The 18324-nt window shown below is 53.7% G+C and overlaps 1 protein-coding gene across 1 annotated transcript in view; it reads left to right on the top strand.

The window, feature by feature from the left end:
• Positions 1-18324, top strand: part of CASQ2 (calsequestrin 2) — a 57263-nt gene that overhangs the window by 32657 nt on the left and 6282 nt on the right. The window contains exons 6-8 of the mRNA XM_028503036.2: positions 1635-1765; positions 3275-3320; positions 10129-10183. Coding sequence (XP_028358837.1) covers positions 1635-1765; positions 3275-3320; positions 10129-10183 — 232 coding nt within the window. The remainder of the gene's footprint in view (positions 1-1634; positions 1766-3274; positions 3321-10128; positions 10184-18324) is intronic.

The raw sequence follows: 18324 nt of genomic DNA, 5'->3' as shown, positions 1-18324 counted from the left end.
CATTTGTAAAATAAGTACAATAGTAGCTTCTACCTGCCACAATCAAAGCGAGGATTCTGAAAGGAGCCAACCTAAAGCACTTGGTAACAGCGCCCGGCACTAGCAAGCACGCTGCACGCTCACTATCATTACCTTTTTGTTCATCTGATCGCTTCCCACTTCCTGTAAGCGGTGTCCTGGGTTTTAAAGTAAGCAGTAAGTGAACTCACAGAATGAGAATCTAGGGTCATTTTCAAGCCCCTTCAAGGATGCGCCCGGCTTTGCGAAGAACTGTGGGTAAACCCAGATACTGGGCACGCAGTGGCTATTGCCTGCTCCTCCTGCCCCCATCCACCACCCCTACCACCCCCTGCCCCGTGGGGGAGGAAAATGTAAGGAAAAGCCCCACATCTCCCTGTCCCTTCAAACGAAATAGCATGACCATAAAATCTCCTTTGACCAACTGTCCCTCTTAACATGGCCCGTGTTCTCTCCCTCTGAGTCCAACGCTAGTTTCTTTGTTGAATGCTGTAAGAAATGTCTTTTGGAATACAGTGACCTGAATTAATAGCAATCGATGACAGAATCCATGGGGAGGCCAGTGTTTCCTCAGAATGGGCCTCCTTGTGTAACAGCTCACGCAGCATGCAGTCCCTGCCCCCCTGCGCACTCAGTCCCGGATGCCCCGGGGCCCCTGAGCTGTTGGCGTTCCCCGCAGGGTGTCCGCACCCCGGCCGCTCCTCTTCGGTTTCAAGGGAACCACTGTTCATCCCTGGCTTTCTGGGGCCACAGCTCTGAACTGGAAAAGAATGGCATTTGGTTTTCTCTGGAGCATGGCACATTCCAGGCCTCTCGAGTCATTTCACAGCAAGAGTTCCGAGTTCAGCAGGTCTGCAGGAGAACACAGCAGCCATTCTGCCCCGACAGGACGGTGCGGCAGCTGAAATCCAGAGCAAAGATGCCCTCCGGGCCGCTTCGGGCTCCCCGAGCTTTTCGTCTGGTACAGGGGAGAACAGTACAGCCTCGCCTGCTGGGTCCTACCCGGTTTTAGCGCTGGGAGTCTGAATCCAGGGAAAACCCTCCACTCCAGACAAAGCAGGATGGCTGCGGGCAGTGCCCGGAGCCTGAGAAGCCGTCACACCCGCCCAGCACTGAGAGACAGCCCAAGGGCCAGGCTTCAACCTAAGTAACAAGTAGAGTTCATGAGCTGATCCAGGATTAATGAGTTGGCCTCTGGTTTTGAGTACCTATAGGCTTTAAATAGTTCCCGTCAATTGCCTGCTCTATCAAAATTGGTTCAATTAAATCCATGCATCCTAGGCACATCTGGGTTGGCCTTGGCTTCCTCCTCCAGCCTGGCAAATATGGCAGCGTGGTGGTGATTGTGGGATTAGATTTTCTGCTTTTCATTCTGTCTGCCCGGGCCCCTGCTTGGGCCCTCTTGGCCAGAGGGGTTTCTTCCTCACTATCTGCCCCTTGATTGATCCAGCCAGGCCATAAGTGGTGAGCTCCTGTCCCTGTGACATTTAAGTTAAAACTGTACGTACGTGCTCAAGTCTTTGCAGGGAACACACATGTGCCTTAGAGACGGACCACCCACTGCTACTCTAGACTAGCATTCAAGGAACCTGTTGTTCCATTTCTAACCGCTGCAGGTGGCAAAGAAATTGTCCTTGAAGATGAATGAGGTTGACTTCTACGAGCCATTTATGGATGAGCCCGTCGCCATCCCTGACAAACCTTACACAGAAGAAGAGCTCGTGGAGTTTGTGAAGGAGCACCAAAGGTACCCCCGATGGCGTGCAGGGGATGGGGGTGCAGAGTCTGGGACATGGAGAAGCACCCCTCAGTCCTAACATTTCAGACCCCAAGAGCAGCGCCCTGGAGTTAGCACCCCAGAGGAACTGAACTCAGGGGAAGGGCCTTGCTGGTCATGGATCAGTGGTAGGGATGTTGCTATATTTTCTTCTTAATTTTTTTCTAAGGTTTTATTTATTTTATTTTTAGAGAGGGGGAAGTGAGGGAGAGAAACATCAATATGTGGTTGCCTCTTACACGGCCCCCACTGAGGACCTGACCTGCAACCCAGGCATGTGCCCTGACTGGGAATCGAACCAGCAACCCTTCGGTCTGCAGCCTGTGCTCAATCCACTGAGCTACACCAGCTACATTTTCTAAATACGGTTCTACACTTGCAGACAGGGTTAGATCACCTCTCCTCAGTCGGCAAATCCCCTTTAAGATAGATTAAGATTTCAGTAAAATTCTACAATAATAGCAATAGTGACTTAGGAACAGCCTCTTATACGCCAAGTACCATGGTAGGTGCTTATGGGAGCTATTTTATCTAACATAACCAGGTCATTTTCATTATCCCCATTTCACACATTAAGGAATTGGACTGAGAATAGTTCAGCTACTTAACCCTCAGGTGAACATTCTATACACACAGTTTCTGGGAGAGGAATGTTTGACACCGCTCAGCTCCAGCATGGATGAGCACACTTTTTCTATAAAGGGCCAAATAATAAATATTTCAGGCTCCGCAGGCCAGATGGGCTCTGCTGCAACACTCAAGGCCACCGCTCTTGTGTGAAAGCAGCTGTAAACAATACCCGAACAGCCGAGTGTGGCTGTGTCTCAGTGAGGAGTTTATTTATAAACACAGGAGGCACTGGCTGGATGTGGCCCACCAGCTGTAGTTCCTGAGCCCTGCTCTTGAGGGGGGCACAGTATGGGACATGGAACATGGAGCCGAGCTCACCGCCTCGCCCCCACCCTCCCCAACACGTGCTGGTGTGTGTTCACTGGACCAGAAGCGCCGTGATTTCACCAACCAGTCAGTCCTGGTCTCTACAGCGAGGCAGCACTTGGAGGAGCAGATATGAACAGGCCCAGCACCGTTTGCCAACATTTAGAAAGAAATGAAGCCATGGGCAAGACGTGGGGCCCACCTGCTCTTCCAAACATCCCTTAAAGGGCCTTGGATGGACGCCCCTGATGATAAAACAAAATCAAGACTTCCTGTTTTCCCTCCCGGGTCTCCTTATTCTGGGTCTCCTCGGGGCTCTCCGGGAGGAGGGAGATGGCTCCTTGCCCTGGGAATGAGCTGACCCTGCGCCCTCTGACCCATTGTTTATAACGGGCTGTGTGATCCTCGGGTCAAAGCAGCGCATGAAAAAGCTGAGAGCCGTAGGCCCAGCTCTCTGTGTGACGCAGCAGGGTATGCTGCAGTGGCTCCGTGGCCGCTGTGGTAGCCTCTGCTCCAGGAAGCTCATCTTTTCTCTCTTTTCAGACCCACCCTACGTCGCCTACGCCCAGAAGATATGTTTGAAACATGGGTAAGAAAGTGGCAAATTCCTTCTGCCTTATAAAAACTGACAGAATGCCCCTTTGATCTCAAAACTCACACCAAGTTTCACTTGGCTGGAGTGTACGTCTAGATGGTAGAGTATTTGAAATGTGAACGGCAGCGCGCTCAAGTCAAACCCGGTTGTTGTGGATCCAGTTTATGCCTCTCTAGTGTTACCCACTGGGCAGGAATACTCTGCCTCTGAGTTCATTTCCATGGTGACTGCCGGCCACCCAGGGCTCAGGGTAACTAGTGCAAGAAGCTCAGGCTATGAAGTCACAGGGACTTGGGTTCAAGTCTGGAATCTGACACCTCATAGCTGTGCGTCCTACATCGAGCCATGTGGTCTGTCTGAGCTTTAGTTTCTGCATCTGAAATCAGGGCTAGAGGTGAATGGTGGGAAGAGCCCAGAACATGGTAGGTGCTTGATAAATGAATGGTAGCTGTTTTTATAAGTACCGGCTCAAGGTGCCAGAAAAGACTGAGCCAGAATATCCTCTAGGTCAAGGTCATAGACAACATGTCAGGCGGGTCAAAGAGCATTAGAAAGAGAGCCCTGGAGGCACAACCTCCCACCCACCTTAGCTTTACACAAAATTCTGGAAACAGCAACAGCCAAAGTCTGCAGAGCGTCTCCCAAAGCATTCCACGTACCCTTCAGCAATTGTAGAGCGTGATGAAACACAGGAATTATTTTAACCCCATTTTACGTAAGGAAAGTGATCCTGTGGATTAAGTTAATTAGTCGAGAATACATAACTAATAAGCACTAGAACTTAGAGTTAGATCATCGGAAGTCAAATCCCCTGTTCTCTCCAGCACACCCCCTAGAGTGGGCCATGTCCCCACAAGGCACCATTCTGCAGTGGGGGTGTGGGTGGGAGGGGAAGGGAGTAACGTGGAAGTGTGTATTCGTTTACTTTAATTCAGAGTTTAAAGTGGCAGGTGAAGGGGCCCACGGAGTAACTTGGCACTTTCTGTCTGACCAGCATGCAACGTCGTATTTGGATGTTTGAACGTAGAACAAACATTGCGTAAGACATGGACGTGGAGGGTGAATGGGCGGGGGTGCAGAGCGGGCTACGTGAGCACCTCCACTCGGCAGACACACGTGCTCCCAACGTGTCGTGCTTTCAAAAACGTGACGTTCAAAATCTTTTGTCATTGCATCTAAACGGTACAATAGTGCTTTAAAAAGAATATCCCTTGAGAAATATTTTTACTTAAAATAATTTCAGACTTATAAAAAATAGTGCAAAGAATTCCACGATCTTTTTACCCAGATTCCCCAAGTGTTAACGTTTTACCACCTTTGCTTTGTCTCTGGACGGACAGACAGATAAATAGACGGTAGATTTCTCTTCTGAACCGTCTGAGAGTGAGCAACAGACAAATTCCCTTTCACCTTTGCGTCCTTCAGGTGTTTTCTAAAGCAGGACTTTCTCTCGCATAACCATAGCACACTTACCAAAATCAGGAAATCAATACAATAATTTTTATCTATGGACCTTATTCAAACTGATGAGTTGTCCCATTAATGTCCTTTATAGCATGAGAAAAAAATTTTTTTTCCTGGTGCAGGATCCAGCCCTGGATCACACGCTGGCATTACGCTGTTGCTCCTCCGTCTTCCCTGGTCCTTCATGACACAAGGCACCATGTTAAATGGAGAGTGACCATTCCTGTTCTGCTGGGCCTTTATCCCCGGGTCTTATCTGATCTCCTTCACCCCTGATAAATAAGTCTCAATTATCTGGGCTCCTGGAAGGGAGAGACTACAGATTGTCGAGCCCTCTTTTTGCAGGCCTTCCCTCAGGGACACAGCTGTGTGGTGCCCATGCCTGCCCCCGCCCACCGCATCCCCTCCTCCGACTGCAAACACAGAACCCCTGAACCCCCGAACCCCCACGCCACCCACGGAAACACTCCCTCTTACCGCATCACACCTGGACGTTCAGAAAGACGGTTTGCTGTCTGGCTTTGTTCGAACTCACTCTCCGCTTTCTTCTCACGTAATGAATGAGATAAGTCACAGCCTTTTGCTGCGTACGACGTAAAACACAATAACAAGGAGGGCTCACATTTCCTACATTGTATATTCAATTGCTTTCTGATTGGGAAGGGCTGTGTGTTAAATTTAACCTGGGAGACCGCAGGGGTGTCAAGCTCATTTCCACCGGGGGCCACATCAGCCTCGAGGTTGCCTTCAAAGGGCCAACTATAATTTTAGGACTGGATATATGTAACGACTCCTTAACTAGGGGCAGGGTGCTCGGCACTGCCCCCGGGTAGACACAAGGTGCCGGGCTGGATAAAACAGGGTAGGGGGCCAGATTCGGCCCTCGGGCCTTGTGTTTGCCACCTATGTACAGAAGCCTGGGCACTCAACCGCTTTACTCCTCTCCAACAGCGCGGCATACCCACGTGACTTGGACCCCAGAAGCCTAGCCGACCCAGCCAGCCCCTCATCCCAGCCTCCACCTCCGGAGGGGGTGGGGCAGTACAGGTCCTCCAGCATTATCCCCGCATCCTAAGACGAGAAGCAGAAGTCCATCTGTCAGAAGGCCCCTTAGGGAGCCTCTCCCGCACCCCTTCCCCATCCACCTAGGTGGGCGCTGCCGCAAAGAGCATGCCCACGGGCCACTTGGCCACAGGAACTTGAACCACAGATCTCGGGGAAAGCGACCAGTTAATGACCTCAGAAGTCTTCGGCTTCAGCACCCGCTTCCCCAGACACTGCAAACTAGAGCAATGAGCTGGGAAAACGAGGTGGGGCTGAAGCAACTGTTGACTTGTTTCTCTCCTCCACTGTGTAGGATTTAAAAGCAGCAAACCGTAGAAACACATCATTTATTATTGCTAAAGAAATCGGCGCCTAGTCATACCTGCTTGTGTAAATCAGGTAGCTATTTATTTATTTAGAATAGTCAATGAATGTCAAAGCGGGGCAGGGTGGCCCAGGCCCAGGGCTCACTGACTGCCCTTCCCCTTTGAGACTCCGCCTTCCGCCGGCCCTCCATCCTGGCACAGGGTCAGCCGGGGTCCTGGGCCAACGCCCACAGGGACGGGAATCAGCAGTTCCTTCTAGAAGAACCGTCTCTCTGTTACAATAACCAAGTATTTCCACGAGGGAGCCAGAAACCCCCAGACAGGCCCCTGGGACGCTCCGCCACACCAGGGAGTCCGCTGCTCTTAAACACATTTGTCTTCTCTGCCTCTCTTCACGCAACACGAGAACACACGTCAGCAGACACTGGAAGGAAACCACAAAACCTGAGCAGCGGTAATCCATCTGCTCGGTGGGTGATTCATTTCCGCTTGCTCTCTCCAATGTTTCCTAATTTTCTTCAACCGGTATGGAAGCTTTTTATCACCATACTCCTTTTTAAATTCAGTAGGCATGAGCAAGCACCTGTTGTCTCGTGCTAAGCACGGAGATTATAAAATGAGCATCGCTGTCCTGTCCTTAGGAGTCCAGGGTTGAGTTAGTGACACAGCCTCCAAGCACGTGACACCAGTCCAGTGCGCTCCCTGCCACGACAGAGGGACGCACCAAGTGCTGGGGAATCCAAAGACAGGTATTCGCCAAAGTAACTCCCGAATGTCCATTTCTGGGGCTGGGGGAGATTGGATGTTCAGTCAAACGATATATTATAAAGACCCCATCCCAGCCTTTTTCGGGTGAAGTAAGAGCCGCTGGCCTGAGGTGGCAACATCTGTGAACCCTGGAGCGGGACGGCGGGTTCACGGAGCTCATCCTCTGCCGTTAGAGATGTCAAGGAGCAAATGCTTGTTCCTCTGCTCTCTGGGGTCCAGTGTGAGAGGCCTGCAAATTAAACAGACAGAAGACAGATTCGTATGGAGGTGGGGGGTGGAACAGATTTAATTACCTGTTTATGCACTGGAGTTCACAGAAATGCGGCTGAAGGAGGGGCTTATGTACCATCTAAACAGGGGCGGGGAGAGACAGAGGGACCCTTCGGGGAGAACAAAATGCTTTTTGCAAAGAGAAATGGGTCCTTAGGAGAAACGATGAGAGATGCGATTATTTGTGACAACGTCCGTTTGAGAAGAGAAGATTGGAGTTGCACCCCAGGAAAGGATTTACTAACAACTGAGTTCTTTTGAGAGGCTCTGTATTTAGGCAAATGAGAGATCTCAGAAATTCAAATGCCTTCAGCTCAGGGTAATTTCTGTGCCACACTGGCATAGTCTGGGCTCCTCCCGGGAGCTAGGAAGAGCATGGGCTTTGGGTGGGACCGTACAGAGCTGGCCTGAACCCCAGGTGTGTCACAGACTGGCTCTGTGGCTTCAGGTAAGTCACTTCAATTTTTTTAAGCCTTAAACAGGGACAAGACTTTCATTAAAGATTTAGAAGTAATGTACTTACAAAGTACTGACTCAAAGGCAAAGGGCAGTTAAGAATAAGCCATTTTAATCATCATTGTCCTATGAAGGTGTAATCCCTTCCCTCATCGAGCTTGCCATCTGGGTAAGAAGGGAAGATTTATGCAAGTAGAGAGATCATTTCCAAGACAGTGTGACAGGAAGACCGAATGGGTAACCTGGGCAGCAACAGTGTGGGGTTCAGAGGAAGTCCCTGGGGGGCAGTCCCTCTGCAGATGGCCCTCAGCTCTTCCTCGCCTGAGCACCCGGGATACTCCCCGAGCAACCCTGACTACTGGCTTGCCCACGGGGTCCTGCTCTGTGAGTTTGTTCCTGAAAATACCCGGCGCAGAGCCACTGCCTGCCTCAGTGCAGGTGCTTGGTGCAGGCCTGCATGCCGACCCTCTGCGCCCACAGGGACAGAGGTCATGCAGAGGTCACCCTTTCCCGTGGCCACGCAGCTCTCCATCCAGGGACGGTCTGAGGCCCACGGAGGGACAGCCACGTTATGAACAGTCTCTTAGCAAATACATACGGACTCTTAATTCTGAAACCTATTTCCAAATGCATCCTGGAAGGGCGGGCAGAAGCGAAGCTGCTTTGTGGTGTCTGCGGCCAGGGACACAGGGCGGCCTAATGAGAACCGCTCAGGGTGTCCTGCCCGGTGCCGACAGCAAATGTACACCAGCGAGACCTCACCCCGCCCCCCTTCTGGCTGCTGTCAGATTTGTGTAATAAACCTGCACGCACGCATATAGATCTGTACAATTCAATTCCCCGGGGAATCTGACCACAGCAGTGCCCACTCGCTTGTTTTTAATAATGATATTTTCCATTTACTCTCGCTCAGAGTTTCGGAGGTTTTGTCCATTCCAAACTCGAAGGAAAAGAATTAGCATTTAGATAGGATCGCACCAGCATTAAAATCAATTGAAATGGAAACGGGGCCATGGGAGGGCTGGGACGACTGGGGCGTTTTTTGCGAGGGACGATTCTGATGTGGCATCCACAGTGCCCAGTGAGCCCCTCTCCCTGTGTCAGTGACGATCATATTCACTCAGAATCGTCCCCTGGCCTCATTCTCTCACAGCTTTCCGTCCAAGTCCTGTGAGGATCACCTTTCTTTCTTTCTTTCTTTCTTTTTTTTTTTTTGGAGAGAGAGGGGAAGGAAGGGAGAGAGGGAGTGAAACATTGATGTGTGAGAGAACATTGGTTGGGTTGCCTCTCACATGTCCCCAACTTGGGACCTGGTCCTCAACCCAGGCATGTGCCTTGACTAGGAATCGAACCAGCGACTCTTCGGTTCGGAGGCTGGCACTCAATCCACTGAGCCACACCAGCCAGGGTGGATCACATTTCTTATAAAGGAAGCGCCGCCAAGCTCTTGCTCGCTCTCCTGCAGAAATAGTCGATGCAAAGGAGACACGAGCCCTGTGGTCCAGGGCTCCTGTCCAGAACACAGGAATATGCAATGCCACTGGCTTGCCCCGCAGATCTGAAATACTCTCTCTAGACTCTGTGCCGTGTCCTGACCTCCACAGCTGTACCCACTTGTCACCATCACACCCGCAACCTTCCCCAGCCCCCATTTTCGGACTCTTCTGTGGCCTCCCTCACTCAGGCATGCGTTAGAGGCTTATGTCACTTCCGCAAGCTCTGGTTCCAGAGCCAAAAGGAACCCCCCTTAACCCCTGAGGTGACAGCCAGCAAAGCGTCCCGTGCTGGCCACACAGGCTCTTCACTGAGCGGTGTCTTAAGAGAGAAGCAGTGCGTGACACTTGTGTGGACAACACAGATGCAGATTCTAATGTGCCTCAGGGATTCCTGTCTGCTGCCTGTTCGGGGCCAGCTTCAGGATCCGTCAGCAGCATCTAGAAGTTTCCATAATCTGCTCTGCCACTGACTGTATGGGCTGGTGGTGACTTCTTGAAACACAGACTCACACTCACTGAGCTGTGTTCAGAGTGCTTGTCGCCCTCTGCGTTCCTGGTGAGCCAGACTCACGTTCTCTCCCTTTTGCCTCTTCCTGCTGCCCTCCGGGACCCGCCAGACCACGGGAGTGAGGCCCATTCAGTGCTGTGTCTTGTGTGCAGCTGGTGTTTCCCCGCCTCACACACCCATCCATCGAACGCCACGCCCGCCTCCCAGCTGCTCATCAGTGTTCCCCTCCTCGATGTGCATACTGCTGTCCCCCTGTGCTTCTGTCCCCGTGCCTCTGTCCCCCGAGTCTCTGTGTCCCCTGAGCCTCTGTCCCCCTGACTCTCTGTGTCCCCTGAGCCTCTGTCCCCCTGACTCTCTGTGTCCCCCTGTGTCTCAGTGTCCCCTCTTCCTCAGCCACCCTCCCCCTCTCATTTTCATCCCCGCCTGTCTCTCCGCCTAGGAGTGTAATCTTTGATTCTTTTCTCCCACAGGAAGATGACTTGAACGGGATTCACATCGTGGCCTTTGCAGAGAAGAGTGACCCAGGTAGGACCCCCACCCCCTGCCTCTGCTCTCTGGTACCTTCAGCGAGAACTAGCTCCTCACCTTGGTCAGCCCTCACCTTGGCCAGCCCTCACCTTGTCTCTTCCCTCACTTCCCACCTTCGGTGCAACCGAAAGACACTGGGCACCCCCTGGTGGTCGCCTGTTCCGCACGAACCCCTCTCCTTCCTGCCCACGGCCTGGTCCGCTCCGCTGCCCGGACCGGGACTGCCCTGGGAGAGCGAAAGTGCAGCCTAGCTTTACGGACCATGTGTGTGTGAGCTGTTCACAAAGTTTCCGTATGTAGCCTGTGTAGATGACACTCCTACCTTAAATAACAGTGCAGGCACCCTTCGGTCTCTCAAATACTGTCCGTGCCTAGGAAACGTAATGGAAAATATTTCCCCACATAACGAGAATTGGGCCAAAAAGGCAACTGATTTCTAAAGCATAAAGTGACCCTACAAATGGATGAGTAGCTTTGTTTTATTTTGGAGCTTGGACAATTTTTTCCTGGTTTCACTCTGTAGCATCAGTGGAGAGTGAAGTGCAGGAAAACTTAATTTTGCAGGAGGGAAAAAGCTGAGTCCCCCGGGCAGTGCTCTGTGAGACCAAGAGTTTCCAAAGGGAGAGGGGAAGTAGAGATTCTGAAGTGTGTCCTGGGTGGCCTGGAACAATCCAGAATGCAGCCGGAGAAGGCAGGGGACTTCATTTCTGATGGCTAAGCCGCCGGGCCTTGGGCTCTGAAGTGTCTGGGCGGGGGCTGCAACACCCGATAGGTTCCCACACCACCGTGAGCTGACTGGCACGGAACCTTCAGGAACCCGTAATTTCATGGAGCGCCGAGGCAAGTTCCCAGGCGCCGTCAGGTCTGGGAGCCGTGGCTCCAGGGACTGAGGAGTTTTATGGCGTGTGCCGGGGACCTAGGCCTCTGGCACATTCCTGGGGCCAGCGGAGGAAACAGCAGCCCAGGGAAGAGAAGCTGCCCAAGAGGGCCCGGGGAGTTAGCGGGATCTCCCGAAGGAGGAACAGGTCGTCTCACGCATGTGGTGACACACAGTAGGTGCTCAGTAACTGCCCACCAGGCAGAGGATGAGACAGGCGGATGCCTGACTACGCCCAAGCCCGGCTCGCGCCTATGGGACCACTTCTCTTTGTCGTCCGGACGCCATCAGCTGCCACCGTTTGCTGCAGACCCAAACTCCAAGTGTGTTCATCATACAGTTCAAGAAACTGAAATACAAGCCACATACCATAACAGTCACTTTTCAAAGTGTGCGGTTCAGTGGGTTTTAGTACGTACACCGAGCCGTGCTAATATCACCACCGTCTGATTCCAGAACATCTCGTCCCTCGGAAGGAAATTCCATGGGCGTCACCAGCCTCTCCCCAGCCCCTGGCAACCACTCAGTCAGTCTCCGCCTCTGTGGATCGACGGTTCCGGACGTTTAAATGGGATCATGTAACATGTGGCCAGGCACCTCTCACGTAGCGTAACGTTTTCAAGGTTCATCCTTCACGTGACATGTACCTGTGCTTCGTTCCTTTTTAGGGCTAAATAATATTCCACTGCACCATGTCACAACCAAATCTGTGCTCCACATTCTCTGACAGCTTCATCCTCCCAGCCCCTTATGTTTATTAGAATTTTTGAATGTCCATTGATGTTCCAGTCTCTCCATCCAGTTTTCTAGTTTCCAGTCGGAAAAACTCTTCAAAGATTTCTAGTCCTTGTCCAGAAAAAAAGAAGAAAAAAAAAAAAAGAGCCAGCGCGGTTCCAGCTTCCTTCCACAGATCCTGGCCGCCCCTCTGCCCTGGAGCAGGAAACAGCCAAGGAGGCCAGGTGCCCCAGGTGGAGAAGCTGCACTCAAACAGAAGCAGATCCCCGGTGTGTGAACAAGGAGGCCACCGCCTGCTGGCCAGACTCCAGGGGGCTCTCCTCCCGCCCCACCAGCCCCCTCCCAGGCTGTGGGGAGGCCCGTCTGGCTCTTGGGAACAATGGAACAAAGAGGCCCCGGAGAAGTTGCAGGAACCTGTTTGACTGAGATTGCCGCTCATGAATCAAGCTCCTGAAACTATTTCCACCCCCTCCCTGCACAAATATCCCTGGGCCCGAAGCCGAGCCTTTTCCCAAGCTAGGGCTTGTTACTGGGAAGCTGGAAGAAAGGTGCTTGTGGGGGAGGAGGGAGGGAGGGGCTCAAAGCATCTTTTTTCATTGAGGGAAGGCCTGGCCCGCTCAGGGCTGAGAAAGGGAAAGGCTTTTCTGTCTCTGACTCTGTGACAAGTTGGTCATTGCTCACAGGTCACTGGTGTGTGACCTGGGGTGGGGTGGCCTGGCTGTGGACAGGGCATTTTACTCCTGCCCAGCTGGCGGGTCCTCCCACCTTTGCTCTTGCTACACAGGGACACGTGGCCCTGTTGCTCCAACCAAACCCCTGCCCACTCTCCAAAGAAAGGTTTTACACTCAGGAACGGTAGCCACGCGTCTCCCCCCGAAAGAGTGGCTGGTCTCGAGGAAGTGTGCCGTGAGCCTCCCGGAGACGATCTCATGGGTCCCTAAAGCCGCTCCGTGACATATGCGTGACGATGAGGAAGACGACAATGACGATCACCTCTTGTGTGCTTATGGGAGATGTCAACCTCATGTGGGAGGTGATAGTTTTATTCCCATTTCACACCAGAGCAAGCTGAGGCCGGAGTGGGAGCCTGGTTGGGATGCGGTGCAACCGGATTAAGCTGAGGGCTGTCTGGCTTCCCAGCCACGCCCATACCCGCAAGGCCCTGACCCAGGCTCATCCACCCGTCGTAGTTAATACCCCTGATGTCATCTGAGTGACTGTCAGCCTTCCTCTCTGCCGCCCTTCACCGCCCCCGCCCCCAACATCAGAGAGACCCAGCGAAGTTCAGCGGCACACTCGAGGTCACGTGGTTAGAGGCCGGGCAGACACACAAGCTCCGTTTCTCGGCGGCTCCTCTGGATCCCAGCCACCAGACCACACGGCCCGCCCCCCCACCTGCCCCCTTACCGCTGCCCCAGCCTGCTTCAGACTAGCTACTGCTGCAACCTGTTTGGGGAGGGGCAGGAGAGAGAGCAGAAAGACCGAGGGGAGTGAGAAGAGAGCCTAATTATGAAGAAAAGTCCAACTTCCTCCCCCTCACCCACTGAGGTCCCCAGACTTGGAATCAGGGCTCATACAGCAGCAACAACAAATGTCATCGGAACGACCTGGGTCCTGCAAGCTCTCGTCCCTCTCCTGGCGTTCCAGCCTTCCCAGCGGAGGGCTGTGTTCGAGGCCTGCAGACAGGTCTGCCTGGCAGGCCCTGGGGCGACAGGCCCTCCTGCAGGGAGCTCTCCTCCGCTGCCACTGTCTGCCGAGGACAGGCCTGGCTGGGAGGGTGCACGAGTCTCTGGGCTCCTGCCCGGGGCCCTGCCTGCTGCCGGCTTCCTCCCCCAGAGCCTCCTCCCAGCTGCGGTGCCCAGAATGCCGCCTGAGCTGCTGTCTGACGGGTTTGCAAACAGACGTCTCTCTTCTCCCACCCCCAGAGGAGTCTGCATCAGGCTGACATCTTCATAACACTTGAAAGGTTCGCAAAGTGGCATTTCTACATGAGCGCGTGCAGGATGGATGCCCTCCCAGGGCTCCGGGAGTGTTAGCGCTAACAAGCTGGAAGGCAGGACAGGCTGCCGTCGGCTCTGGCAGGACAACCGGTGACACAACCGGCGACAGGCTGTGATGGTCGTCTCCTAGCCCCGTTCCAACCAAGTGTCAACCGCCTCAGGTGCTTGTCAAGTCGTTTGGAGACCAATCATCTCACACAGGAACGCTGACCGCTTATTTGAGCTCCCAAATTTAAATGTGGTTTATCGCAGCTAACCTTTGGTTTATGCTCCGTGCTAAATGGTGTTCCGAGTGCTCAGCAAAGGTTGGCACATGTAACCTTCCCGAGGACCCTTTGTGGCAGGAACCGTCGTGACCGTCTTCCCCTGGCACAGACAGAAGTCAGAGAACCTCCCCAGGTCACGTGGCTAAAAACACGTGGAGCTGGGATTCAAATTAGGGCAGTCCAGCCCCAAGCCCCGGCTCTGTAGCCACCACCTTACGCCCCTTTCCATCACAGAAACCTCACCAGTTCACTGTTTCTCCGATATCCGGACCTGCGGACCAGGACCGACAGCAGAGGGGAGGGCTGTGGTAGGGAGCGGAGGGTGTCCAGGTGTCTCAGGTGCCATCTTGGGACTGCAGAGCCCACACAATGTCCCCCATTTCTGCCAGGGGACAGGATGACTCTGCTGTGTCAGGGCACCTCCCAACTAGGTCCTTCTGAGGCTCCCCAAAGCCCCCAGGTTCAGGGGCCACGATGCTGCTTTTTGAGAATCCCACACTCACTGAGTGGGCTCTGGCCTGAGACAGTCACCTGCCCTGCTCCATCACTGTGTCCCAGCACCTGGCCCCGGGCGGGGTATTTCGAGTACGCTCAGAGTCTACCTTCCTGATGACAAAATGAATTCTTCCCATGGATGAAGGATAAAAGTACTGAAAAAAAGAAAACCTAAAAATGAATGTAAGGTTGATGGAGCAGAGAGGGAAAGGAAGAAGACAGAAAACCTCTACAGTCTACTCTGCAAGTGTCCCACACGAGAACAATAGTACCGTTGTACCAAGGAGCCCCCAGGTAAGGGCGCAGCTGCTTTCTCCACGCAGGGAGGAAACAGAGTCCCAGAGAGGTTAAGAGCCCCGGGCAAGGTCACCAAACGCCAGACACAATCTCCAAGCAGTGTGAAGCCCGCCCCCACCCACTTACCTGTGTCACCTGCCACGTGAGCAACTGCAGGCCCCGCCCTAACTGCCTGGCTCCTGGAGTCTAGGTGGCTCTCCAGGATCCAGACCCTGAGTCCTGAGTCCCATAACCATGGGACGTGGCGTCAGGGAGGGTCTTTTGTGGTGAGCTTGGCCTGCTGCCCGAGGACAGGGTCACAAGGACAAGTGCAGGGTGAGCATTACTCCTGGGCCGTCGCTGGGTCTCAGACACACGTGTTTCTGCTGAACGGAGCCCTGGCTCCCGATGTGGCTGCGACGGGCCTGGAACTGGTCCCTGGGGCCCACTGCAGTCTCGTTCCCACCAGCCCCTTGCTGCCTGGGAAGGAGAGCGTAATCCCCGGGTTCCCCTCCCACGGAGATGTGATTCCCAGAGGCCTCGAGCTTGCCGTGGGAAACCTGGGTCAACAGGAGCCCTCCGCCCGGGTCGTGGGACCTGAGGGCACAGGCCGTGTGGCAGGAAGGAGTCACAGCCCCCTCTTCTTTATTTAGGTCTGTCTCTGAGTCTCCGGGCTCACTCAGGGGCATTGCTGAATGGACCAGCCACACAGGCTGTGGCTGTGTGAGCATGGGACCCACCCACAGGTCAGGAGGAGGGGAAGGGACAGTCAGGCTGCTCAAGGGGAAGGCAGAGCCCCCACCAGCCCCACGGTACACCCCTGCCTGTCTCCTCGGGGCCCAGCCCTTGACCCTGCCCCCCGGCCTGACACTTTTACCTCCTCAAGCCGCTCAAGCACCAGCTGGAGGAAGGAAGAGGGCAGAGCTTTGGTCAGAATACCCAGACCCCAGGGGGAAGCGGATGGTGGGAGGGGCTCTGGATGACACGCAGACCACGGACCTGGGTCGGAATCCTGCCTCTGCGGCCTGTTGACCTGTGACACTGGGCAAGTCACGCACGCTCCCTGTCCTCTCCATTCCATCCTCTTCAAGAGGGAAATAATGAAGTCCTCCTAGCCGCCATCAGGACTGAATGTGAAGATTAAATGCAAAAGTACCCAGTAAGTGCTCAATAAGTACTCCTAAAATAGCAGATTGGACAGCTTAACAACTTTAAAGCAAATGGATTAGCCCCTGTTCTAACCCACACGAGGCACGGTCTCGCAGACACGCCGCCCTGTACGGCCACCGCAGGAGCCTCCAGTCACAGAGTCGGGGACAGAGGGGCAGAAGGAGCAGCCCCTGTCACACTCTTGGGGTGTAACTTCCTTTGGCATGTCTTCCCTCCTGCACGGGCCACGAGCGTAGGGGACCCACCCCTCGTGCACTGACAGGAACTCACTGAATGGACAGGTGAATGGACAGATCACTTTAAAATAATGGCTAAAACTAACTGTGTGCCAGGCACCGTCTCCGTGCCTTAGAGACGCCAACTCATTTAACTCACAACCACCAGTAGGTGCCATTGTTAGCATCACCCCCGTCATATAGATGAGATAATGTGCCCCAAGTCGCACTCTCAATGGCAGGACCAGTGTGCCCACCAAGGTCGTTCGCCTCGAGCGTCCGAGTGTCCCAGCCTCGTGCTGGGCTCCCTCCCTGAAGCGCAGGCTCTGTTCTGTCCTCGCACGTTTCTGCGGATGCGGAGGGCTCATGCTCATCGTAGAACTCATCATCCTGAAGGTCAGAGGGCTGCCCTTGGTCCTGGAAGCAACCTCTGGCTGTAATGTCAATCTCACTTGTTAATTTACTCTTTGCATGGTTTGCTGTTGTTGTTTTGAGATTTCCATGCTCCTCTGTGGACCCCAAACCACTTGCATTCTTAAAAACAGGCAGTAAGCCCCAACTTTGCTTTCTCTTGTTTATGTAAAAACTCCAATCCACTTGATTTTTTTCTTACAGAAACCAATTTTTATTCCTTTAGTCTTGTTTGAAATCTCCACACCTGCTCTGGAATGCGGAATAGGAAAGGTTCTTGTATGTAGCATTTTTTAAAAACGATCAATCCCACCATTCTGGGACTTCCCCGACAGAAAACTGCAGCGCCGCCCTGCGGGTGTTCAGCGCCAGTTCTGATCGCCAGCTCATCCATGGCGACACGAGCACCTTCCCGGCTCCTGCCTGCCCCTCCCGGGGGCCTTCGGCACTCAGGAGGGCTTCCAACTGGAACGTGGGTCTGCGTTGTTGAGTTTCCTCCTCTTTGTGAACTTTTGGTTTGTCGAGGTCACTTTGACATTTGATTCTCATCCTCCAGACTGCTGTCAAAGTCACCCCTTCATCATCATCACCCCTTTCTTCTCGGCCAGTGAGAGCAGTCACTGAAAGTGTTTTGGAGGAATCGCCCTTGCGGCCCGTGTATTCTGATGCATAAACCCATGGGTCACCCAGGTGGCACCGTATTCCCTGACCTGTGACACAGCAATGCACCCGGAAGAGTGGGTCCCATCATGTCTGGATGGTGGCAGCCAGTGGCACTCTCTTGACCCTCTCAGCCACACCTGCAGGCCGCAGGAGGGAGAACCCCCAGCCCCACCTCCACCCCAGTCCCCAGAGTGGTAGGTAGTCAACTCTAAAGCACGTGGCCCTGTGGACCTCACGTCTCTGTCACAGACAGAAAGGCCACCCAGGCCACCTTCCTCTCTGCAGGAAGGGGCTGCAAGCTGTAGCTACCTTATTCCCTACCAGCAGGAGCTCTGCTGTCCGGGTAACAAGGCCCAAGGAGGCCCAGCCTGACTCCGATGAATTAACAGCCTTGAAGTGACTACACCCACTCAGGCGGAGCTGCTGAGAACAGCGTGCATTCTGCCTGGAATGTATTAGGAAATGAGGAAGTGCTGAGAAAAACCTTTACCAGGAGGCCTGGACGAGCCAAACAAAGGCTGGGGGCCTGGCGAGAGGAGGCGTTTGTTAAACAGAAGCTGCAGCGTGGGGCTCAGCCTGGCTGGGCCCCTACACACAAAAGAAGAAAAACTTTACAAAGAAAGGGCAGTGGCCATACTGAATTCCTGGGCAGCTGGTGAGGGGCTCCTATATAGAAGGTGTCCATTTCAGGCCACAGATTCAGCTATGCAAGACCCATAACTTTATATGTAGAGCTGAACCTGAATGTCACCTCAGGGTGACAAAAACTGGGTCTGACAATGAACCATGCCCCCAGCCCCGCCCACCCTCCCCAGGGGCCCAGGATCTCGCCGGTTCCCAGGCATAGCCGGGTCAAGTGGACATCTGGTCAGTCACCGTCATCATCACCAATTCGCAGTGCCATCTGCAGAGAAGCCTGTCATTCGGTCTGGCCTCTGGCTTTGTTCCCAAGCCGTCCGTGGCTCCCCCCACCCTGTCCCTGGACCTGTGTGACCCGTCGCCTGTGATCCTCAGGAGCCCCGAGAGGACA

Source organism: Phyllostomus discolor, chromosome 14, assembly GCF_004126475.2.
Source record: "Phyllostomus discolor isolate MPI-MPIP mPhyDis1 chromosome 14, mPhyDis1.pri.v3, whole genome shotgun sequence".
In the NCBI taxonomy this organism is placed as follows: Eukaryota; Metazoa; Chordata; class Mammalia; order Chiroptera; family Phyllostomidae; genus Phyllostomus; species Phyllostomus discolor.
Note: the sequence above shows the minus strand (reverse complement) of the source record. Positions and strands in the feature narration are given on the sequence as shown.